The sequence below is a fragment of the Dermacentor andersoni genome, chromosome 7 (assembly GCF_023375885.2).
Source record: "Dermacentor andersoni chromosome 7, qqDerAnde1_hic_scaffold, whole genome shotgun sequence".
NCBI classification, from domain to species: domain Eukaryota; kingdom Metazoa; phylum Arthropoda; class Arachnida; order Ixodida; family Ixodidae; genus Dermacentor; species Dermacentor andersoni.
This window is the reverse complement of record NC_092820.1, coordinates 147,721,160-147,745,783: the sequence shown is the minus strand read 5'-3', so window position 1 is coordinate 147,745,783 and position 24,624 is coordinate 147,721,160. Positions and strand designations below refer to the sequence as shown.

Sequence of the window (24,624 nt, the reverse complement as noted above, 5' to 3'; positions counted from 1 at the left end):
TCATCATCAATTCAGCCTTCCATATGCCCACTTATATAATGTCTCTTTGAAGCTACTGGCATTTTTAAAAACTTGCAGTGAAATGCCATAGGCATTTCACACCAATCATTCCTTCACACTGCAATTAAAGGGTCCCTGAAACGGTTTGGACAAATTTAGTAGACGCGTAGGGTACAGCTACAGTTAATCATATGCACCAGTATTTGTGCGAAGTGTCTCATATTAAGAAAGCTATGAGCGATTACAAGTTACCCTCCTTCATAGCCATGCATTTTCTCCTCAACACATTCACCGAGTGATCGGGGCTAAGCTCCGCTTTCACTGGCACTGCACCATGATGGCACGTTGTGTCATTTACTTCCGGTTGTCTAGGAGCGAGCGTGCGAAGCCTTTCCAACCTATCCGCCAGCTGCCTGGCAGTCCACCCCAAGCGAGAGCTATCGAAGCAGCATGCGTTGCGGGCATTCTGTCGCAACACCGAGTGTGTCTGGTATTTCAGTAATCACAGGCGAGCTGGGCGTTTCAACGGATCGGTGGAGGCATAAACTCAAGCTGATGAAGGACCTTTAGCGTAGATGTACGTGAGCGGCCTGATCGGTCTGCACGGTCCAGCCACCTAGTGGCGCAGAGCTGAACCAGCCAAACAAAGAGCTAATATTGCTCTAACCAAGTGTAAAACATTTTAAACATTTAGAAAAACGTGTTCATGATTACACGCCTGCAAATAATTTACACCAGCAGCAAAGTAGAACACACCTCGTTACTGCTACTGTGCTTGGTTGAGCTCTGTACTACTAGACGGCTGCACCGTGCAGATCGTTCACATTTGCACCTCTGCTTATCCCTTGGAATGGCACAATGTAACAGCCAGGCCCAGTACGCTCGCGCTTTCGTTTACCCAAATACCGCACAGGCGAAACACTATTGTCATAGTAATCCTCCGGCGTAAAGTGCGGCCGCAAATGTGCAAATCCTGGCGCCGATCGTATAGCGACAGTCCGATGTGCTGCAGCCACTCTGCTGCCTTGCAGAGGGACACGATGTTGCAGCTTGACATATTGCCAGTCACTATGTTTGCAGCCCACAAAGTAACAAGGGCGAACCATGGTGCTCGCAAGAAGAATGATCGAGATCAACACTAACTGTGAAGCTCTCATCAACATGGAGCACGTTGTAACACAAGCAGACGACACTTGCTTTGTGCCAGAAGTGTTAAGTGTAGTGAGAAATTGTCCTTGTGCATTCTTTTTCTCTAACTTTCTGTTTTTAGAAACAAGTTAACTAACATTCCAACTATTACAAACAACATTTTTTCACCATAATGTTGGAAAAATTACTGATGACGTTGCTTGAGCAGCCAATTGGATAACTTGCCCTCTACTAGCGTCATTAGGGCACTTTTCCTCAAATGGTCAGGGACAGCTGAAAATTCAGCTGAGTGGCGTGCTGCGATCGGTAGATGTACATTTAAAACCTTATGATAAATTACAGGCTTAACACGGAGCATCTAGATGTGTTGATTAATATTCAGAGAACTTACCCTAATAAATCATTACGTTTGTACAAGATCACCAAAATCATTTCAGGGTTCCTTTAAGTTTAAAGGGATACTGACCTGACATATTTAACAATTTATTTTTTTACTTAAAGCAACAAAATATAGAAGAAAGAAAACTCGGAAATATTGTGTCAGCACCCCGTTTAAAGCTCCTACAAATGTAATGCGTAAACGCACAGATATGCATCAAACTCACCTGCAGACTGAGTAGCTTCCATCGCCCAAAATGCCTTCTCGTGCAATGAGGTCATAGTTTTGGAAGAATGCAGAGTTCTGTAATACGTGAAGAAAAGAGGATTAGCATGAGTTCACATTCAATGCGGCACGAAAGACAAGAAACAACAAATTGAGCTAGATTTGCACCGGTATTACTTCAAAACTTGAGTTGCGTTGTTTTTAGGCCAGAAAAGAAGCTGGTTGTGATATTTAAACAAAAATTCAGGTCATAGCGTCCTTTCTTGAATTTATCAATCAAGGTGTGACACCAGCTACAGAAGGAAGACGTCATAGATTTCATGATACCCTCGTACATTTCAGCCTATTTCGCACAGGAACAGTTTCACTTCATTTCATTTATTATCACTTTAAGCGCCAGCAGGCATCATACATGCGGGGCAGTTTGAGCACCACACAGGCATTAGCCCCCGAAAGCTCCCGGAAGTTGGTCCTACGAGATTTTACTTGCATTCAAATGCAAAGCAATGCTTGGTTATTAACAGTTAACCAGCACCAAGCAGACGCTGTCAAAATCTCCGCGAGCACATGATGTGAAAATTTCAAACCCTCTCTCGTCGAACCACCCAACTCTCCCCCAAAAGACACTGATTTTACCAGGAAATACACTGATTAGCTGTTATGCAGAAGTTCCAACGTCATGAAATCACGTGCCCATTAAATATTGCACAAACACTCGCTTGCATCATGCTGACCCAACAATACATTTTTTTTTCGCGAGAGAGGCTGTTGACACAGAATGCTTTGGTGCAGAGCTGTAGCGTTGGAAATCCAATCACAACACACCTCAGAAGAAAGAAAAGTTTTTCATTTTTCATTCCTTCATTGCAGCCACTAGGGAAAAACAGCTTGCAGGACCATTGCCTGTTGCGCAGGGTTTGGTCTGCCCAGTGTGGGCACGATTTCTTTTTATGTAACTGCGCATACTGCTTTACATTCTCACTGCGGCTCCACAACATTAATAAATTGTTCAATACACCATAAGGTACGATGCAATTAATCCAATTCAATGCAATCGTGTTTCACTACATTTGGTGCAGAATAATTCTCCAGTAGGATGAAATGTAGTTGGCCAGGCCGCATAACGCGTAGAGACGATAACTGGTAGTCCATTAAGAGCAACAGAGCAGACGACAATGCAAAGAAAGTGTAGTCAAGGGCAGCTGAAGAATGGGTGCTGTCGTGAAATTAGTGTAGCCAACTGAAGCAAGACAGGGGTGAATCGGAAAATGCTCGGAGTGGCACTCGCCCTATGGCGGACATCAGTTGTGACAATGATGAGGAATTCTCTGGAAATGAGCAAGACAGGGGCAAGAATGGCACAGAACCAAACTGGCGGCTCACCTTGAACTTTGCGGCAAGCAGCTGTGATATGTTCGGTCGGCTCTCGCTGGGGCAACCAAGGAGCTCGTCGGTGAGGATGTTGTCGCTGAACAGAACAGATGGAGCGACGTAGGAGTAACCCTGCAGCAACGAAAATTTCAGAGCTTGAAGAGCATGTTTGGTGATGCAGTTAGAGCCAATGTGGCAGACAGCAATGAAACTGGCTGGAAAGATGCACACTTGTCGTAATGACAGAATAACAGTCATAAGCTACATAGGCATAAGCCACTCAAAGAGCTTAGGAGCAAGAATAAGTGGATGTGCTGAAGGGAGAAAGACTAGTTGGAGAAATTGCAGCGGCAGCGTTCGCACCAAAAACGTTTTCAGATTCACAGATAGGAAGCTCACCTTGAACACTTTGTCATCGCTGACGGGCGCCAGTCCTGGCGAGTCAGCAGGAACCATGGAAGTGAACTCTTCGGCAAAGTTGCTCACGTCCAGTTCGCCAGCTATCTTAGGAACGAAAGGCGCTGCAATCCTTTTTGTTGCGAGGTCCTCCCAGTCTAGGCCCTGAAAGTGATGACAATCTTGATTTCGCTGCATGCTAGCCTAAGCCAATCAGACAACAGAGCAGTCACAGAAACGAAGATATTGAGATCCTGAGCTCAACTACCACATGCGCAGTGAACTGCTATGTACGTGGTCAGTGATAACCTAAGAATGCCGTGGAAAATACACTGCTGCCCAACTCAAAGAAAATTTGTGTAGATGTGCCAGCCAATAACAGTAACTCATTTCCATGATCTCATGGCAGAAGTGAACTTCGTTCAATAACAGTGTCTCTTGAGAACTAGTTTTGGATCGGTGAGGCACAGAGGGCCAGTGGGGTGTGGTTTTGTGGGCTGAGCTTTTACTCAATTCATAGGTTGTCACTAAGTCTAATGTAGTCGCGCGCGAATATTCTAAACTTCGAATATGTTCGATTCGAAAGACACTTTTACTATTCCGGATATTCTAAGCCCATAAAAATTGCTGTTGTCAGTTCTTTAAGTTAGCTTCACCGCCGCACAAGGTCGTTATGCAGCGAAGCATACGGATTGTGGAGCATAACTTCCGTGCTGTGAAGCATATCAAAAGTAAGCAGGGACATGGGGTTTCTGTTGGTGGTAATGTCAACCCGACACTACCAGCTCAAGTACCCACACTGTGCTGCATCTGCAAAACACCAGCCGCCAGGAGGAAACCTCTATCTGCTACTAATCTGGCCAAGTGCCTAAAAACATGGTTTCTAAATTGCAAATTTGACTAAGTAGCAAGCTTGGCAATGTTTTTAGACCCTTGTTCTAAATTAGCAGTTGCGTACTACCAGGATGCTTCAATGAGAAACTGGATTAAGAACTTGACTTTTATAAGATGCAAGGAAAGCTTCTACACCAAGGACCCCAGATCAACAATGAAAGCTTCTGTGGAGGCTCCTTCCACGTCAACCCTGTGGAACCCAGGCTCTTAATCAAGTTTCCCATTGAAGCATCCTGGTGGTACGCCAATAGTACTTTAGAACAAGGGTCTAAAAACATTGCCAAGCTTACTACTAAGTCAAATTTGCAATTTGGAAACCGTGTTTTTAGGCACTTGGCCAGATTAGTTGCACACAGAGGCTTCCACCTAGTGGCTGATGCTGTCAAGAAGCATGAAGACTCAGCACAGTATGGGTACTTGAGCCGATAGTGTCGATCGGGTAGACATAAGCACCAGCAGTGGCCCGGTGACAGTGCCCCCTGTTATTTTTTAATGCTTCACTGCACTTTGATAAGCTCGTCAGCCTGCAGCTATTTTCATTGCCGTAAGCACAGGTTGAAAGATACCGGTATGTGCATAATAAAATTTTGGGCCAGAGAGAAGGTCCATGAGAGTGGCAGTATAAGCATGGTGCCAACTCGGCTTGCTAAGAGATACCTGCTGATACCAGACACCAGTGCATCCAGCGAGCAGCTCTTTTCGGTGTCTGAAGGAACACTGACATGCAGGAGGGTGTCGCTGCTCCCCAAACACGTCGAGCAACTATCCTTTCTTAACGACAGCATTGAATAACCGCGGTTGTGGAACCGTCACGCAAAAGTATTGTACTTGAGAATTTAGTTGACCATAATGCATAATTTTCTTAAAGGAAAACTAAAGTGAAAAATGATTTCTTCTGCATCAGTAAATTACCGTTCTACAACACCAAAAACACCTCTTACAACGATAAGACGTTTGGTAAGCCAGAAAAAGTGCAAGTACGAAATACGGGTGGCGACGCCTACTTAAGTTCCCGCACCTGGGGGCTGTGACATCTTGGATTTTGATGGCATCTTCTAGGGCCTACTAATTATATATAGCGGTACAGATTGACTACATTGTGTTCTAAAGGAACCAAATATTAAACATGGCAAGTTTCAGGAACCTTTTTTCAGCCAACACAGCCCAAATGCGAAAAGATACTTTGGAATCCCTGACGTCACGCTGGCGTACCGGCACTGAGGTTTCGGCGCGAAATTCAAATACTGGTACTTGGACCTTCATTTTCTCATCTAATAATCAAACTATTTTTTGGAAATGTCTGCCTGCAGGGTTCTCAAACAATCCTTCATTAGTCTAAACTGATTTATTGTTTTGCTTTAGTGTCCCTTTAAACATTATTTGCTGCTTCCTTATTGTTTTCATACCTCTGGTTGGTGAAAAGAAATTGCATTTTTGCAACGCCAGTAGTATACGTACTTGAAAAATATATGAAAAGGCATAAATAGAGGACATTCATAAAAACCGGAAAAAGAAATTATAGGAAAAGAGGTTTCAGATTTGATGCCACCTCTCAAGAATCTGCAAAATGCATGTAATGAAGCGTGATATGCACATCATGGTTCAGGTGGTTCAGTGTGAAAATAAGGCTAAGGGTAGACTCTATACAAATTTGTCACACACAACATCAAGAAAGCAGAATGCATTACGTTGCTCATGAAACACAGCTGGTAAAGCTTGGACACTCCCACTGACAGCTGCACATTTCATATGTCTCTGCAGAATATTCAAAAATAGAAATTCGGCTACACAAACCTTGAAAAACCTGTGTCTCTTTATTTCAAGGGCATCATCGAGCCCACCTCCAAGCCTTTTCCTCGGGTCCTTGATTAAGAGCTTCTGGATGAAGTCCCTGATGTCACCAGAGATGCTGTCTGGTATCGGTGGCTGGCTCTTTAGTATCCTCCTGGAAGTAATGAAAAGGCATTCATATGAAAAATTTCTACATAGTCTTGTACCTGGTTGCAGTATATTGGAAGATAGAGGCATAGCGGCGAGCAAGACTATGGATAAGACAAAGGATAAGAAGATACGGGAAGACACAGCTGTGGTGGTGTGACATTACTATAGATATGAAGACAAAAGATTGCAAGGTACAGGCATGGTGGTGTGGCAGTGCTATGGATAAGAAGATACAGGAAGGTACAGGCATGGTGCGGTGCCTGCACTACAGATACGAAGACAAAAGAAGACAGAAGATACATGAAGATGCAGGCGTAGTGGTGCGGCAGCGCTACACAGATGAAGACAAAAGATACGATGTTACAGAAAAGTTGTACAACTTTCGCCTTTGTCTGCGTAGCACTGTCGCAGCACAATTAGTGCTCACCGATTCTCCCGGTTTTCAATTTTAACGCTGGTTGCAAAAAATTATCAACTTTATGTGGCAGGGCTTACCGCAGCACACTGCCCTTTGTTCAACCTCAGACAGAAAACTCATGGCGAGCCTAAAAGTTTATTCTCAAATGATCTTAGTCGATGGCAAAGGAGTGCCTCTCACGAGAACCTTTCTTCAAGAAGTTTCTGCTGTGGCCATGCTAAACGAAGCTTGAATTAAGCAATAAAAATTATTCCACAGGTCACAAGCATGCCATCGCCTCAACACATGCCAACCAGAGTTACTGTATGTGTCTCCTTTTAGTGAGCCAGAGCTGCACACCTGTTTTCCATTTGCCACTCGCGCCCTTATTCGTAAAATACAGGCATATGATTCCAAAAGCAACCACGCAACAGGGAGAAGTCACAATTAAGGCACAGATAAACTTGGCAACGGCAGTGCCACTGGGTCACCGCAGTTTGGCTCTTTTATTTATTAATAATGTCCAGGCAACTTCCTTGGAAAGTTAGATTTTCCTTCCTTTTTTCATGCAACAATCAGATGATAAACACGTTTTTTTCTCTGCATTTCGAACCGGTTCGGGGCTGCTGGTTGGCATGTCTTTCATCAGATGGCGCCACCAGTCCATGCGCAACAAAAGATCCAGCGCTAGGGAATGTTTCAGTACATGTAATAGGATATTTCTATTCGTTCCGAAGATGTTAAATAACTGCCATAGCTCATATGCGCGGGTTCGTAATAAAGTGGACCTTGAATGTCCCAGATAATGTGGGTAGACCACGGGGGTTAGCGCAGGTTGGGCCCACCATCGTCATGTTGCGGCTGAGTTTGCCTCCTGCAAACATGACATGTGGCTTTCCCCTACAACAATGGCTCATTGTGCATGCAAGATGGCGGACCTTTGCGAGACTCTGCTCTCGTAGGCAGCACATAAGTAACTCTAATACCAACTGCTACCTGCTCACCTAATTAACACGTCTGTTGAAAGGCTCCCCTCTTCCTCAGGTTTTTCAGGAGACGCAAGTCTGAAATGGGTTTCAATCGTGGTATACACTCTGGTTCTCCTTTGCTTCACACTGGCATTAGCCATCTGATGGATTTTGTCACTGACGTACATCAAATCAAAAGATGGGGTTAATTGTCATAAAGCAGCACACAAGCTATGAGGGCTGCCGTAATGGGGAGCTCCAGTTAAATTTTTACCACCTAGGGTTCTTCAACATGCACCTAAATCTAAGTACACAAGCATTCTTGCACCGCGCTGCCATCGAAATGTGGTCGTCGAAGCCATGAATGGAGCCCGCAACGACATGTTCACCAGCAGAAAGCCGTAGCCACTGCCAGAGCCACCACGGTGGTGTAATGACATCATTAGCCGTCTTCATTGATGGCAACATTTAAAAAAAAAACTTAGTTTTCTTTTTCTTTATTCCTTTTTTTTCTCTTTTTTACGCAAGCAAGACAGTGCCCCTTCGAATTATAAAAATTTTATGCACAGTGTCTATGTGCCAAGTGACATCGCTTACTCCTGCAACATCTTTTGGAACTGGTAGGCGGATAGCACTGAATCAAAAAGTATATTCACTACTGAACAAGAAATGCAAGCTTCTGTTTGAATATGTGTGCTCACTGAAATGAGTAGGACAGGACCGTCATGCCATAATTGTTATGACTAGGTCCTCTTCAGAATGCGCTCTGTTGTATGGAATGACCGTGAGAGCTTAACTTTTCGTGCACAGATGACGAACCCAGTTCTTCAGTCCATTTCCGTCAAAACTTGTGACTGACAAACAAAGCTCATTAAGGCATTTTATTCCGTTTCAAAGTCAAGAAGGTATTTCTTGCTTGCCTGCGACTCTCGGTGTGCTTCAACACACACAAGACCCAATGCGGTCTTGTAGACCGCATTGAAATGAATCACTGATTGCAGTCAACTTAGATAAATTCTAACACTTGGAGACTACAGGTTTTTGTATGAGCTATCAGCTGAACAAGGTATGGCTCAAAACAAAATTGTGGCTTTTATATGCAGACACGTGCAGGCTTGGTCATGTTCGAATGTGAATGCAGGGCAATAATCGTTGTGTAAGCGTATGCACATAATAACCAGAAATATTTGTGGAGAACTGGTCGTTGGCAACCCCTTTATAGCGGTGCCTGTCAAGACACACAGGAACCCTATAAAATGCAGGCGTATTTCAACTATTTATGCTTGAAGAATGCCCTCCAATTAGTCTTTACTAGTAGTGTACCTCGGCACTGCAAAGCCCGTCCTTGTTGTAGGTGTTCTTTCCGTCCTCGTCTTAAGCACTGTTTTATAAACGCCGTCAAGACGAACCAACTTGCCCAAATCAAGGTATTGCTGTGGCAAGCATATTAATAAACTAATTTGTTAAAACCAAGCTGCTTCGAAATGCAACGAAGATGCATAAGGATCAACAGGGTGTTGAAGTCTAAACGTAACATGTTTAGTACAAATAAAACATCACAAAGAAGATAAACAAGGGAACACTTGTCTCTGTAACGCTACTTAGTTGTCTGTCTCGTTTCTGGTCTTTCATCAGTGCTCAACATGTTCTGCTGTGATATGATCAATAACTAATCCAATGACATGTCTTGTTCCAGTCTGTTCGAAAGCTAAATGTAATTTTGAACTATTCAGGTTTGAATTAATGCAAGTTAGCTATATCTTCTTCAAACTAACTGATCCTACCAATGTTCAAAACGGAGCCCCTTGACTGAAGAGTGCTCCGAACTTCAGTAAAAAGTTTTTAATGGCATTCTGTCAGTGCATAAATGTTTAAAGGCCAACTGCAAAGGAAACCACATGAAAAGAAAACCTAGTTTCAGATATTGCAGACAGAGACCAGCCTCCTTGCTAAATCTTACATTTGAAATATGATTGGATGCATCATAAAGAAATAGGCAATTTTAATGCCGAAGGCTGATTACCACTTGCTGTCATTGATGCTTGCTGGAAATGACACAGAACCCACACAATTCCGAACGAGCACAGCTCCTGGGCATGGCCTCAGAGATTGGGTGGGTGCCAGTGGCATGTTGAAAATCTCGAAGGCCATGGTCTGTGTTTCGTATTATGTCCGCTTGCCCGTCAACTAATGACGTGCAATTTGAAGGATGTTAATAAGACAATTGCCAGCCTTAAAGATATGTCAATATTGCTTCAAATATTGCTTCATTCCCATATAACCATTCCAGCCAAAGTGATATTTCATCACAGTTGGCCTTTAAGGGCCCGGTTAAGGCAAGCACATGGCGCCACACTCACTTGGAGATCTCGGCCTGGTTGTTCCGTTCACCCTCGACCGTGAAGGGCGATGCTCCCGTGAGCAACTCGTACGTGAGCACCCCAACGCTCCACCAGTCGACGCTGAAGTCGTGGCCCGTGCTTCCGCCACGCACCACTTCGGGAGCCATGTACTCAATGGTGCCACAGAATGAGTATGCCCTCTGGTCCTGGAATGGTACAAAGGAAGGTGAAGCAAATTATATGTGACATTTGTCCAGCCTCAGAATTTCTCCAAATGGAGCGGAGTTGGCTAAAACACATTCTACTCAGAGCCAAGGCTGGTCTACAGATGGTTTCAACTGGTAAAGGTACATTCGTGTGACAGACTGAGTCACCAACACATGCCGGGGTTTGAGCGTGACATAACCCCCCGGAAGCGAACACCGTCACGAACGAGCAACCTGTAGGGTGCTCAAAAAATGAAACGCAAACAATCCGAAACCTACTCCCGTGCACCGTTTTGTTTCCAAGTTCACCTGCATTTGTAAATGCAGGCTCATTTCAGACTGACTTCCAAATGCACACTTTGACTACTCCATGCTTAGAAACAAGCTACAAAGTGATTTCACACCGCCCTTCGATGTAGTTGTTCATAAAAGCTGTTCGTTTCTGTTCGCGGTTCAATTTTTTAGCATTCTACATCACAGCATTGTACGCATTTTGATTCAATGCCATGTTACACTCAGTCTGACACATGAATCAGAGATTATTAAAGTCTGGTGTATAAATCAACCTCAATCAACTGTTTAGGTTCTCAACACTTTCGCTTCAGAACCAAGCGTTAATTGGTACCTATCTGAGCCAAACTTGTTTCCACTACAGCCAGCAATTGTCAACCTGTTTGAGTCAGCAGCACCAGCAAAAAGCCCATTGGAATTCGTCAAAATCTAACTGTAAACTGATTAATCATGTTTTTGTTTAGAAAGTGTGGCTCCTTGGCTCCATGAATCAGATGGCACTTGCTGGTGCTCGTTCTGTTGACACGTGTTTCTCACTCCTTGACCCTTTCTTTTTCTTTTTCAATCCTTTTTTTCTTGTTACAGAATTTTTGACCACCTCACTTGAGCTGAAAGCTCTGCTACTGTGCAAAAACAAATTCCAAAGACAGTCATTTCAGCCCATTTAAACAAAGCATAACAATGTGTTGTAATGGACCAGAGGCAGGATGGCCTTGTCAAAACAACAACCACCAAAAAAATTTCCCCTTGCGTCACGATCAACAGCAGCTCAAAGCAACAGAAGCATTCAACAGGTGAGATTCCGGAAGAAACGCGCTGCGGGATGCTCGAAGGACACGGCATACCCGATCGCAGCTGCATTTTCTTTTCCGCTGGGCAGTTTCCGAGAAGGAAGTGTACGGCACGACAGTGAGGAAGAGAAAAGTTGAGAGGCTGGCATGTGGAGAGGAGAAAAATAGAAAGAGAGAAGGAAATAAGGTGGAGAGGGGATCCAGAGACAGAAAGAGAGAGGGGGGAGCACATGGTGGGTTTCCACGAAAGTGGGTCACAGGGGCTGCTGCCACTTGCCTTCTCGTGCGGAAGGAACTCCTTGCTCAGTCCGAAGTCTGTCAAGACGATGTGTCCTTGGCTGTCGAGGAGGATGTTCTCCAGCTTGATGTCGCGGTAGATTATCCCCAGCTGCAGACACAAAGGAGGGCAACACAGCGAAGCATATATAAGGGAGTGCCACAAGCTGAAGCCATATATTCTCATGATAATAAGGGCAATAGCAACAACCAAAAAGAATGCACAAATTCCTAGAGAACAAAGTCTAATGTTATGCGGAAATTGCTTAATGCTTAAGTAGACTAGTCAGAATACTTTGGTCTGCAATTTACTTCTTGCCTTTAAACCGAAATTACAGGACCCATTGCCGAAATTCAACCAATCCCTACACCTTCATCGCAGTATGTTAGGCACTACTTCTCTTTTATTTTTGAAATTTTGCACGCATGATAAGTGAACACAAAATGATGGAACATCATTTTGGGTGTTCATTAGCAGGGAAGATTCCTATGTTTTAATTTTGTGGGTTGGCTGCTGGAGAGCACTCAACATTGTAATGTAGCAACCTACAAAATTGAGTGAATCAAAGTAAACTTATGTGGTGCAGATTCTACCGTCCTATATGTCCAATGAAGCTCGTTCCCATAAACCTCTGGTCATAAGACATGCTAACATAGCATATACATTCATACTCCACAGTCAAAATCAACTTAGATGGAAAACATTGAGTACATCTTGTTCTGCATTACAGGTAACACATTGCTCAAGCTTTTTCATTTTCTAAAAACCAACGTCTCCAGCTTGCGAGCAAAGGCAAGCCCCCCAGCTTGCAGCAGACACGTCGAAGTAATCACACAAATGAATAATGCTGGCAGTTAAACCACTTAATTCACTCGTATCATGGCGCATTAAAACAGCGACACAAAGTCACTTCGCTTGGATGACAATAAAGAGATAAGTAAATGGGCAGGTTCTTTTCACTTTCACCTTAGCAGGATAGCGTGTAGTGGCCCCTCGAGGTGCGAAAGCACGAGATACACTTCCTCATTTGAAGACAAGAGAGGCGGCGTTGTGATAGGCTCCAAGGACTATTCCTGCCAGAATATCTTTTTGATATTCACCCCGGATCTAACCTTGCCACTCACTGCAAGGCTGTGCAGTTGCACTGAACACCCCCCTACTGCCGCAACAGTAATTCGAGGACAGCCACCTCTTTCTTCTCGTTCAAACAATGCAGAATCAGTGGCATGTGGCGGGAGACATGAGCAAAGAAGCCACGCCAGCAAATTGCTCCCTTCCTGGGTGAAAGTCGGATAACTGTGGTCACAGGGTCGACATTGCATTGAAGGTTCCAAGCGTTCGCCTCTGCAGAACAACAAAAGAAGGAGGACTGCTGCCATCCTTTCGGACTTTGCCCCTAATTTATTTGCCTTGACTGTTCTTGCAGGACGTTCTGTGGCCTTTTGTTTCTCATGCTTTGCATCTCGTGGCAGCTGGCTCATGTAGGCAGGAGAGGTTGTGTGCATTGTGAGAGTGATCATTTTTCATATTTCGAGACAATGGGTCTTCACGAGATGAGCTGTCAGACACTCGTGCAAAGTGGGAAAGGAGGAGACCGGTGTTATGATAAGAGTATTTCAGCGTGTAGTATCATTAACTAAGTCTGGGTTTTGAAAGGCGGGCTGCAATTGTGCAAAATGAAGGAAGCTTTCTTTCTTCTTTCAGTTCCGTACTTTACAAAGCTCCAAAAGAAAAGTAATAAACTTGGATAAATGACGCAAGGAGTGCTTGCGACAGGCTGTCACCTTGACGATTGTCTTATAGGAGTGCTGGCCAGCAACATGTCATCGCTACGAAGTACAACAGCGTTCACAGACACACTTTCACTCGCTTATGTAGCAATCTGTGTACAAGTAGTTTGTTCATTCAATTACTGAGTAAGCCCCCTGCCAATATGCACTGCTTGAACACGAGGAAGGATGAATGCTGCATGTGTAGCATGTAGTACGGTACTGTACTGTATCGTTTTCTGTATGATGCATACAAAACCAAGCTCAAAGTGATGGAACGTTTAAAGCTGGGAAAAAAGGGGTCAACATCTGGTCATGACATTACTCACCTTGTGCAAGTGTTCGAGAGCCAGCACGATTTCTCCTATGTAGATCCGGACTTCAGACTCCGTGAAGTGGTCTCTTTGGTAGAGGTGCGTGAACAGCTCCCCGCCGCTGACATAGTCTTGAAGGTAAAGAAAAGGATGCGGTCGCCACATCACAAAAGCGTCTCGCCATTTTTGTTTTCTACAATGTCAACATGCACTGCACCAGATGGTGTGAAGCTGTAATGCAACTGTTAGAAAGTGCAGGTAGAACAAGAAACAAAATGCGAAGAATTCAAAGTTTGCAAATGATTCCCAAAATTTAACACACCAAGGATGAGGTGCAGCTTAGCATCCGTCTGGAAGGCGTAGTGGAGTGTCACCAGGAATGGTGACTGGCGGATGGCTTCAAGGACCTGCCGTTCTGTGCGCGTGTGCTCTAGCGTCTTCTGCTTTTGCACGATGGATGCCTTCTTGAGGACCTTCATGGCGTACAGCTTACCGTGGTCCTGGCCGCCAACCTTGCGCACCAGAAACACCTTTCCGTAGGCTGCAACGTGGGACAAGCAAAAAGAAAACAATCCCATGTGAGCCTGCAATACATTCACAGGGGCATTTTATCGAACTGGTATGCATCCCACATATTTTTCTTTAATGGTTGATCGAATGACTGGTGTAAACTAAGGCACACAGAATTACAACTGCAATGCCCATGTTCTGCCTAGTGCCTGCTGATGCAAAAATGTTGGCAGCAACAATAACTACAATATAGTGAACTTTGGTCTTCATTCCCCCTTCTGCGAGGACAAATGCAATACAGCCACACAAAACACATTTAATGCATGATGGTTGGAGAAAGCGTCCCGAGATCACCCTACCAGTGCTGCTGCTGCCATAGAGTTCTCTGGTGTTCAGGTGTTCGGTAAAGATGGACTGCATTTGGTAACTACAGAATTTATTTTTCTTCTTTTTGCCTTTGGTTACAAGCTCACACGAATCCACACCCCCGCTATCCCCTGGATCGGCCACTGGGCAGAATGGATGATAAGAAATGCAGAGAACCATAGGAAAAGAATCTGTACAAAATATTGACTCCACGATACATTTTCTAACACGCTGAAGACGCTCTAGTGTCACCACCAAGCACCACCGTGGTATGTCTGGCAGTATTAAGGCATATGGCATGCATGCTTAGCTGGACCATGAGTGCCATCACTGTCAAATTCCGCCTAATAGTCGAATTCGCCGTCATCAACTATTCGGTAACGGTTCGGAAAGCACACCGTTCGCCAGCTTCCCTCGTGCGAGTGGTCAGAATCGCATTTTCCTCAGTGAATCTGCGGTTCCGACCTGTCCAGGAAGTGCAAGCGGACGGTTTCACTTCCCGAACCGCTACAATATCGGAACTGTCAAATTCCGCCATATTGTCAGCGATGATTGGTTCAACAAGCCAACATGGCGGAATCGTATGACAGTGCCACATTGTCAGTTCCGACCGGCTCGCAGAGTGGCTATACACTTGCTGTTTGATTCCCCCAAAACGTCAATCAACAGGGCGGAATTTCAGTGCGCAGAGTAACATCCCACCAGAATGTTTCCGTCATGCTAACATAATCCCGACATCTGCACAAGCGTCGCAAACGTTCCCCCTCCCTCCTGCTACCACCAGCTGCCATCAGCGTAGGCGTACAGCGTGCCGCGCTCTGACGTGCTCGGACCGTGATACGCATGCGCATTCCGCGAGATCGAGAATGTCCGTGTCCGCGAGCCGGCGACGCGCACGCGTGCAGTGCGATTGCCGAGCGCGCGGCAAAGCCAGCGACGCGCGTCTTTTCGCGGCGAAGCCACTGGCTGGAACGCACGCTCGGCGAGGGCACGGATGAATGCATGTGCCACACAGCCTTCACCCAGTCTCTTTGGTCGCGCTGGGCGCCCGCTGAGGAGATGGATAGCGCACCGTGGCGAGGAAGCGAGCGAGCGCGGGGTTTTTATGTGCAGCGAATCTGTCCCACTTCTCGAAAAAAAAAAAAAAACGCTCGCCGCAACACCGCACGCGCGCGCGCCACTGACTTGACGCACGATATCAAAAGGGGGGGAGGGGTCTCAACAATGACACGGAACGCCTCAACAATGACACGCAAAGCCGCGAACGTGAAGACGGCTCCGAGCGTGCGACGCGCTGCGCATTGCGTCGTAATGAAAAATGATGCGACGCATATATGGCGTGAATTCAGTGCCGTTGTCTGGTCCAGATCGTCTGGTATCGGGTTCAAGTTCCGACTGAACTCGAAGAGGTTCGAGTTTCCCAGGTTCAAGACTCGGCGACTGACCGCCTGGCTGCAGACGACCGATAGACACACACAGACACAGCCCGACCGGTTGACGATCGACCGACTAAGATGGACGCCACTGTGCAATAAACCACGACAATAAGCTTGTCCGAATAGTGGCAACACTAGCGCGGGCGCTCTCACGGGAGAAAGTCCATTTCCGTTCCCGATAACTCTTTCGTCCCATGTTATTCCGCATTTATTTTATTTTCTTTAGGTCCTGCTTTTCTTGGATAACAGAGCACCAAGATGCAGATCTACATACGCACCACCATCGAAGTTTTCGCAACACAACGCCAAGCGTTGAATTTGGCTGTCCTGCAGTGCTTATAAAGGCCGGGAGGGGGGGGGGGGTTCCCCCTCCATTTCGTAAGGAGGAGCTCGCACACCCCCTGCCCCTCCCCCCCCCCTCCCGTCGACAGGTCAACTGTATACCCCTGCAGTAGCCATTCGATATGCGCTGGAGTTTTATTACCAGTAGTACCCCGCGGGGGGCAATTCTAACGCTCCAATTTTTCGATTAATGATATAATCGCAATCAATCGGTTGATGTGGCATACGCAAAAGCAGGAAAGCAGGTACTGTCGTACTGCTGCATGCACTTCCCCGAGTCACTGCACAATGCGGTCACCACCCTTTGTTGGACTGAAATTCGTGGCACAACATATGTGCCACCTGAGCGTGAAGCTGTCTGCTCGTGAATTGGTGAAAGTTTCTACGTGCTTCTATATATATATATATATATATATATATATATATATATATATATATGTGTGTGTGTGTGTGTGTGTGTGTGTGTGTGTGTGTGTGTGTGTGTGTGTGTGTGTGTGTGTGTGTGTGTGTGTGAGGGTGCGTGCTATACTGGTCGTACCCTATGAGCCTGCCCCCTCTCCCACTGAAGGGAGACGTTAAAAAAGCCCATGCTGTCGTCACATGCCCAAACAGACAGACAAAGAATGCAGAAACGAAAAAAAAAAAAGAAAACTTGACTCCACGATCATTGATGGCATCATGAAAGACAAGTGAAGCGTTTGTGGCTTGTTAATCGTTCCTTTTTATTTTTGTTGTTCTTTGCTAGATAAATGAGGCGGCTAACTACACGCAGAGTCGGCTTTCCAAAGACAATGTTTAAGACACTGAAGTTACCCATTTCCCCACTAACACGCGCGCACATAAGCCTCAGACACGGAAAAATATCCACAGAGAAGTGTGACCGTAAGCGTATTACCTTTTTACGGTATACCGGGTAACAGGAAGACAAAGAATACAGAAACGAAAAAAGAAAGAAAGAAAACCTGACTCTACGACCATTGATGGCGTCAAGAAAGATCGCAGGGAGAGGCCTTCGTCCTGCAGTGGACATAAAATAGGCTGATGATGATGATGTTGAAACGTAGACGCGAGCAGCCGCTTTGGTGGTGCCATCTTGTGGGGCAGAGTTTAACCAGACAGAATCGTAGGCCCACGCAATTATTGCAGTTGCTGCTGTCCTAAAGGGGTAAGATAAACTACTTTATAACTTTCCTTCGACGAGAACACCGATACGAAACGAAAACGCTTCTGACCCGTAGTCGCGCACAGCGTCACGAGACCTCGCTTGCAGCGTCGCTCTACCATTTCTCTATGGCTGTACTGTCACCCACGTTTCAAGTAACATCCGCGCAGCATTCCATTGATGGTAACAGGTTATACAGACAAGCTATAAAACTTGTTTAGTAACGTAGAACCAAGACTAGCCCATCGACCCGGGCTCTGCGGCAGAAGAACGGGCGCACCTTCTCGTCTTAGCGTTGCCAGTTGCCCCACGCAACGAGTAACGGAGAAGAATAACGGAGAACGGCTTACGAAACCCTTCGGAGGTAGCTCGCAATGCTCGTCGCATCGCGGCCTCTTCTCGGAGAGCCTCCGCCCACAAAGGGGGCTTCGGTTTCCAAAGGGACAACGGACGTGCGAGGTCAAGCCAGTGCACCACACAAAGTCGCGACGTAACGCACGCTTCTCGAGGGCGCCGGGGAGGGGGAGGGGGGGGGGAGATTCTTCTCGAATCGGGGCGCCGCGGAGCTTTGCAGAGAGACGCGCGCGAGAGCACAAAGCGACACTTTATGCGTTACACATCCCTCTGCAGAGACGCGATGTTAAAGAGTGCGCACCATCTTTGGTGTCCGTTTCAAAGACCAAACATGCAAAACCCACCGCAAGTATGCGTCTGCGCGCACCTCGCGTTACCTAACCAAGATGGCGGACGTAGAGTGACGTCATCCCTGCCCTCCCTGCTGACCTTCACTCCGCGGACCGCTCAGAAACTTTCAAAACGCGTCTCTCAGCTTAGACAGGCAGCTTTACCCTCATACACAAGGAAGGAGCTGGGCTTCAGTTAACTGTCACTAAATGTTTTCACTATCTCTATCAATATCTTAGCTTCAAAAGCGCTTCTTAAAGGTGGGCCATGCTGGTTGGGGGCAAACTTGTAGGCGCGCGAGAAAGCTTGCGGGAGGAATTGCGCATATCGCCCCCATTCTTTTCGCATATTGTCCTTTCCGCTTCCGCCACTCGCTCTGCGGTTTAACTAGAGAGTGATTAGGGGACGCAAGCGGCTTGTGCACGCAACTAGGGGCGACGGTACTGCGCATGCGCTGACCCAGACGTAGGGGTCCGCGCATGCGCAGTAGCGTCACCCCTAGTTCTTGCGTACGCAAACCGCTTGCGTCCCCTAACCTAAAGCTCTCCATAACTCGCCGAAGGGGGGGGGGGGGCGCCCGAAAGCGCGCTAAAGAGGGACCTTACGCTAAAATCGCGTCGGCGCATCCCGGTCGCTTGGCGCGGCGGTTCGCTGTTGGGTCGCACGCGCATATACTGCTGCGCGCATAGCTATGACGTAATTAAAAAGGAGCTGCGCGATCTCCTACCGTGATTCCAGCGTCGAATCGAAGGCCATCACTCCCAACACGCCGATGAAAAGCGTGGCGCGGCTCATTATAACTTAAGCGGGCGTAAAAAAAAACGTGCATAAATTTAAGCGTGCGCGCACTCTTCGCATCCAGATTCGAGCTCACAATTAAGACGCACACTTTTGCGTAATGTGGCCTTCGGATTACGTAACCTACACTTGCGGAAGGACACCCTTACTGTATTAATCATTTCTCGCCGGTAGCCCGCGCGTGCTGCTGATGTAGACTGGAATAATAGCGGGATAATGTATACTGAGGCAGTCCATATGCGCAATGTAGTGAACAGAAATAATGTGAGCTGGTCAAACCTTTTTTTGGCTGTATAGTTAGTTCAGTTTCTTATCGCTTTTGTCTCTTTATGGTGTCCTATTTCAGGATGCGTAGACAGTGGACTGGATATATATATATATATATATATATATATATATATATATATATATATATATATATATATACACACACTTAGGCCAAGTTATCCTTATGGGGTGTATCTCTGCCACACAACGATAATCGCCATCTGCCTTGCTTGCGTTTCCTTTCTTGAAAACGCCCCGCCGCGCCCGCTACTTTCCTGTCGGGAATGCTATGACATGCTGATAATGCGCATGTCGTTCGTTACTGGGAAGTACCGGGCTCGCCGCGTTAAAGAAAGGAAATGCGGACAAGACAGATGACGATTATCGTTGTGTGACAAAAGCGTGTAATTTTGCTTAAGAGTGTAGGGAGACAAATGCAGACTCATTTGTATACGTTACGTCTCGAAGGCGGAATGTCCAGAAGAGACCCTGGAAAAAGGCGAACGACAAGCGGGAAACGACGCCCTTCCGTCAATTACGCAGATAACGCACGCGATAATAACGCACCAGTGCGCAAGGGATACTGAAAACTTGGCCTCCTATGCGGGAAAGAAGAAATACCCAACCTGACAGATTGCTCTCGAAGGCCGTAAGAGCACTCTATTGGGATACGATGTCGGACAGATATAAACGAGAGTCATTAGCTCGCGCCTCCACGGTGCTTGCACAGACCCGCTTCATAATCGCGTCATTTCAATACTTAACATAAATACGGTAATCGCAACTTCGAAATTTACTCGTGGCCTCTGAGACTGTGGGGGAGGGGAATGCAATCGCGGAGGCCATATATTCAGCTTGCGTTGCTGCGATATAGCGTCGCGAGATGTCGCTACGGGCGCTGCTGCTCTAAAGCCCCTCAATTTTCCAAAAGTAGCGCCATTCTTAGATCTTTCCGCCACCCCGCTCACCCAGGCGCTTCCTCCTCCACTTCTCCTGTCGCCCCATCCTCCTCCGCTCCCCGATTGGCCAATCGGTGTCACGTGAAAGCAGGCGCCGCGCTTTTGTATATTTTTTTCTTTCCGACGCAGAGCAGGCGCCGCGCTTTTGTATATCTTTTCTTTCCAGCGCGCTGCGACCCCCATTCTTGGGCCTGCGCGACGAAAGTACGGCAGGCGATTTGAAGGAGCGCGGTAGTGTTATACAATGTGTTAGGGCCTAGTGCTTAATTGCGATGCCGTGCTGCTGCGCGTACGGTTGCCACAACAGACCCAGTGTCGGCAAAAAGCTTTTTGCTTTACCATCCGCCGCGCGCAACGCAAAACGAAGAAAAGTGTGGGTTCACAAGATCGGGCGGGCTGACTTCGAGCAAGTGGCAAAGAACGCGCGGCTTTGTGGAGTAAGTGCCACGGCTCCTCCAACCTCTTCTTTTGACGCCCGTGTCGAAACGGGCCCGTGTCCAGTGCATTGGGGGCGCGTTAAAGAACCCCAGCTGGAAAAAAAAATTAATCCGGAGCCCCCATTATGGCGTGCCTTATGAGATCGTGGTGTTGGGATGTAAAACCCAAGAATCAACTTTTTTTCTCTCTTGCGTGCCTTGACTGTTCCAGTTAACGCAACACTGCTTCCTTGTGAAAACTTACAACGCAAAAGAATACAGACGCACGTAGTATACAGAGATAAAATTAGCACTTCAACAAAAGTGTTGCTGGTGCCAATGAGGGGAGGGGGATAATTATTTTCTGAACCTCTTTCCAGTTGTCCCATCAAGTTCCTTCTTTTTTTTTTCTATCAGATTCTAACCATTTGCACTGTAATAAATAAATAACGATTTCATATGCTGGTACGTTGTTCAAATTATCTATACCGCCTATGTGTGAAAACGTTGCTCATGGCCACCACAACCTGTGCATGAGCTACGTACATCTGTAAAAGGCGCGGAACAGAAACGGCCCTGCTGCCAGGCATTGCTGACCGCAGACAGTCGCAATCTCTCACGCCACGGCCGAACAAAAGTATCCTGCAGGTACGTAAATTAACCTACGAAACCACGTGCACATACTTTCACGCTGTCAAAACCTGAAACTCTGGTAATTACTCGCGTGTCTGAGCACACCGCGTGCTTGTGTCGTGTTTCAGCAACACGAACTTTCAACGTGCGCGCGCTTTACGCCTTAAATACGCCTTGAATATTGGTGCTTTTCTCTATTTCTTCCGCAAATCCGACACGACATTCTTAAGGCCAGTTACCGACTGACAAAGCAAGATCTAGATTGAAAAAACTGCTCCGCAGGACTCGAACGAACTTTTCCGCGGATTTCCTCCCGTAGCGTGTTAGCCGTCGTCTGCTACGGCAGGCCCACCACCGGCGGCGCCATCGTCGAGGCCGCGCCGAGCGGAGGAGGAGGGAAGTGAATGGCGCTACTTTGGGAGATTGAGGGGCTTTATGCTGCTCGCGTCTGTTTTAATGTACCGTTCAGCTACGGGTTCAGCGCCCACATACCACAGATCCCTCTGCGTTAGTACGCGTTCAGAAAGTCCACCGTCTGGGCCAGCTTGACTTGCATAACTACTGGGCTAAATTGGCGTTAAAATACGAACGCACGTACATGGAGAATAACTCAGGCGCTCGGGTTCGTATACCCCTTTCAAAGTGAACGAGAGGCTCGATTTTTTAGGAGCAACTCTACGAAGCCTCCAGACACTAAAGCCAAAGAAAGCCACGAGGGAAATTAACAGTTGCCTTCATCGTCTGTTGGCTTCATACGGTTGTTTCTGTGTGTTCTTCTTACGTCTCCGACATTATGGAATAGCAACGTGCGCAAACTGCCACGCTTGCGCCTTTGGCAGCCTAAAAGCCTTATTTATGCTGTCCATTGCTCACGCATTGTATGACGGCTCAGCCTCGATAACAGCATACACTGTAAACACGGCACGCCTCCTTTTGGAGCTAAATCTGGCTAGCATCGCAGATAAGCATCGCTTCAGACGTGCAGAGGAAGCAATAAAGAAAAAAAAAATGGCTCAGAACAGACCACGTATGAAGCGCAGTGAAGTGGTGCGTGCGTTTGCATTTGAAGCACGTCTCACGATATATTGCCGGCACTCGGTCCGGCCACAGTATGCACCACCACTGCCGTAGGGCAGCGCTTGCAATAGCAGACGACAAGTTTCTGAGGCAACGAACAAAAAAAGCAGCGAAAACGAAGCGAACGCGTTGACGGCGCTCCTGAAAATAGTTCCACAGTCTCGCTCGCGTTTTCTTAGGTCGGGAATTAGAAAACATGAGCTGCTCATTCACTATTGCACTTATATTAAGATACAAAACATAACATGCACAACTCAGTGTAAAATTGGAATCCTTTTTTTTTTTTCGCTTTACACTTCCGCGTTTGTATCAATGCTACGCTGACTCAATGTCTGCTCGGGAAAACCGAAACAGAAAGCACCGAAGAAAGCACTGCCAAACAAGTATATTAACTCTGTGGCCAAACCCGGCCGCCGGACTATTTGGCGCAGGGACACGTGTAAACAAGTTGCGCTCCTGTAGCTTTCCTTTCATTGCCACAGAAAGAAGTCTGCCAGCGCAGAAGGCGTGTACGTATCTGTCTTCTGCTCAGCGAGATTTTTCTTCTGCAAACCTCATGATGATGAAGATTATTTATTGGCATCGCCTCTGAAATAGGGCGGCGACAAATAGTCACCTAGCCTGCTTGATTTAATCAGGTATACTGTGCACGTTTTTCATTCTATAGCATTTTGTATACATCTCCATAATCTCTTCTTTTTTTATTTTTGTTCCCTCAAAACTTCTCTATCTTGTATCGCTACATATGCCTGTAACGGATTCGGATGGATCAATTTCTTCCCTGCTCCTTTTTTTTTTTTTTCCACCAATACTCTAAACGCCTCTTGCTTATCTAGACTGTTGACCGGTTGGTGCTTCCGTCCCCGTTAACTCCGATCGCATCTGGAAGGTGCACGTGATTACCTCCAGGTCTCACTCACACGGGTGAATCCCTTCGCATCCCATTAGTATGTGCTGAATGGCCTACGATTTCTTTTTCTTCTTCTTTTCTTTTTTTGCAGCACAATTTCCTTCACCCTCGCGCGCAGCAACAGCGACACGTAGCGGCAGAAGCAGCGTCCTTCCAAAAAAGTGCAGAAATAGACCCCGTCGCTCGCTTTTTTTTTTTCCTCCACCCGAGAAAAAAGAAAATGAAACGCGTGATTGCATCTCGGCGGTCGACGCGGCGCTGAACGTCCTGGGACGGCCACCTCCAATGGTGTTGGTGAATAATCGATGAATGCTCTGCCGCGATTCCAAGGCCGCCCTATCGTGCATCGGCACAGTTGCTCTTAGAAGACGGCCAGCAATCATCTCTACCTCTCCATTTCTCTATTTTTATTTTTTTGTACGCCACCTTTTTCTTCTTCTTCTTCTTCGGCCACCAGGCTAGGATATCGGCGTCGCGAAAGTTGGGGAAAAGCAGGCGTTTCGGTTGTAAAATTTAAAAAAGAAAGAAAATAAAAGCCCGAGATTCGATTGCGAGACCTTCGATCCGATAACACGCAGGATTGGATTGGACGACACTGAATGGGGCGGTTCGATCCCCTTTCCCTCTAACCTCTCGCCCATGTCTTCATCCACTTGCCGCGGCCGAGCGGGACCGATCGGGCATACACGGGATATATATATATATATATATATATATATATATATATATGCGCGAACGAGTAATACCGCCTGCGGCGAACCGTGTATCGTAAGTTTGAACCGAACCGTGATCTAACACGCTTGGGGGAATTCGGCTAAAAACTTCGCTCTTTGCCTACCGAGAAAAAAAAAAAAGAAACCCTAAATCCTGTAGCCATTAACCCTATATGATAACACATGTTCCCGTATATCACACGGGGGCATATGCCTTACACATCGCATGGTGTGCGGGAGCATGCAAGCTTTTTTAGCAAATGATCTCCATACGTTCCTATAATCATGTGTGACTAGCCCTATATTATATTTATGGTACCATACAGCTCTTTATGTGGAACCCCCATTCACTCACATGCGAATCATATGGTAATTGCCCCTTATTTGGAAACATGCGGGTGTTTCTATACGGGACCTCCACATGTTCGTATAGGATTATCTGGATATGGGGCTTATGGTGTTTCTTTTTTTTTCGATAGGCAAGTTTTCATATGCCTGTATACTGTAGGAATGAAAAAATGAATCGGCATTTGCTTTTACGAAATCCCGTATATAGGATTTGACCGAATAACTAGTTTTACAGCAAGCGCCTCTCTTGCTGTCTTTCTTTCTTTTTTATAATGTTTTATTTTTTGTCCATG

General features: G+C 46.4%; 1 protein-coding gene across 3 annotated transcripts in view; it reads right to left on the bottom strand.

Moving 5' to 3' along the window:
- The window catches only part of LOC126533652 (ribosomal protein S6 kinase alpha-5-like), a 284,294-nt gene that overhangs the window by 12,155 nt on the left and 247,515 nt on the right, over positions 1 to 24,624 (bottom strand). For 2 of the 3 annotated variants that reach the window (XM_050180828.3, XM_050180829.3), the window contains exons 3-11: positions 14,033 to 14,251; positions 13,726 to 13,841; positions 11,628 to 11,738; positions 10,081 to 10,268; positions 7,757 to 7,816; positions 6,209 to 6,359; positions 3,524 to 3,685; positions 3,137 to 3,256; positions 1,755 to 1,831 (exon numbers count right to left, since the gene is read on the bottom strand). In XM_050180828.3, the coding sequence (XP_050036785.1) occupies positions 1,755 to 1,831; positions 3,137 to 3,256; positions 3,524 to 3,685; positions 6,209 to 6,359; positions 7,757 to 7,816; positions 10,081 to 10,268; positions 11,628 to 11,738; positions 13,726 to 13,841; positions 14,033 to 14,251 (1,204 nt within the window). The remainder of the gene's footprint in view (positions 1 to 1,754; positions 1,832 to 3,136; positions 3,257 to 3,523; positions 3,686 to 6,208; positions 6,360 to 7,756; positions 7,817 to 10,080; positions 10,269 to 11,627; positions 11,739 to 13,725; positions 13,842 to 14,032; positions 14,252 to 24,624) is intronic. The other variant, XM_050180830.3, reaches the window with a different exon arrangement.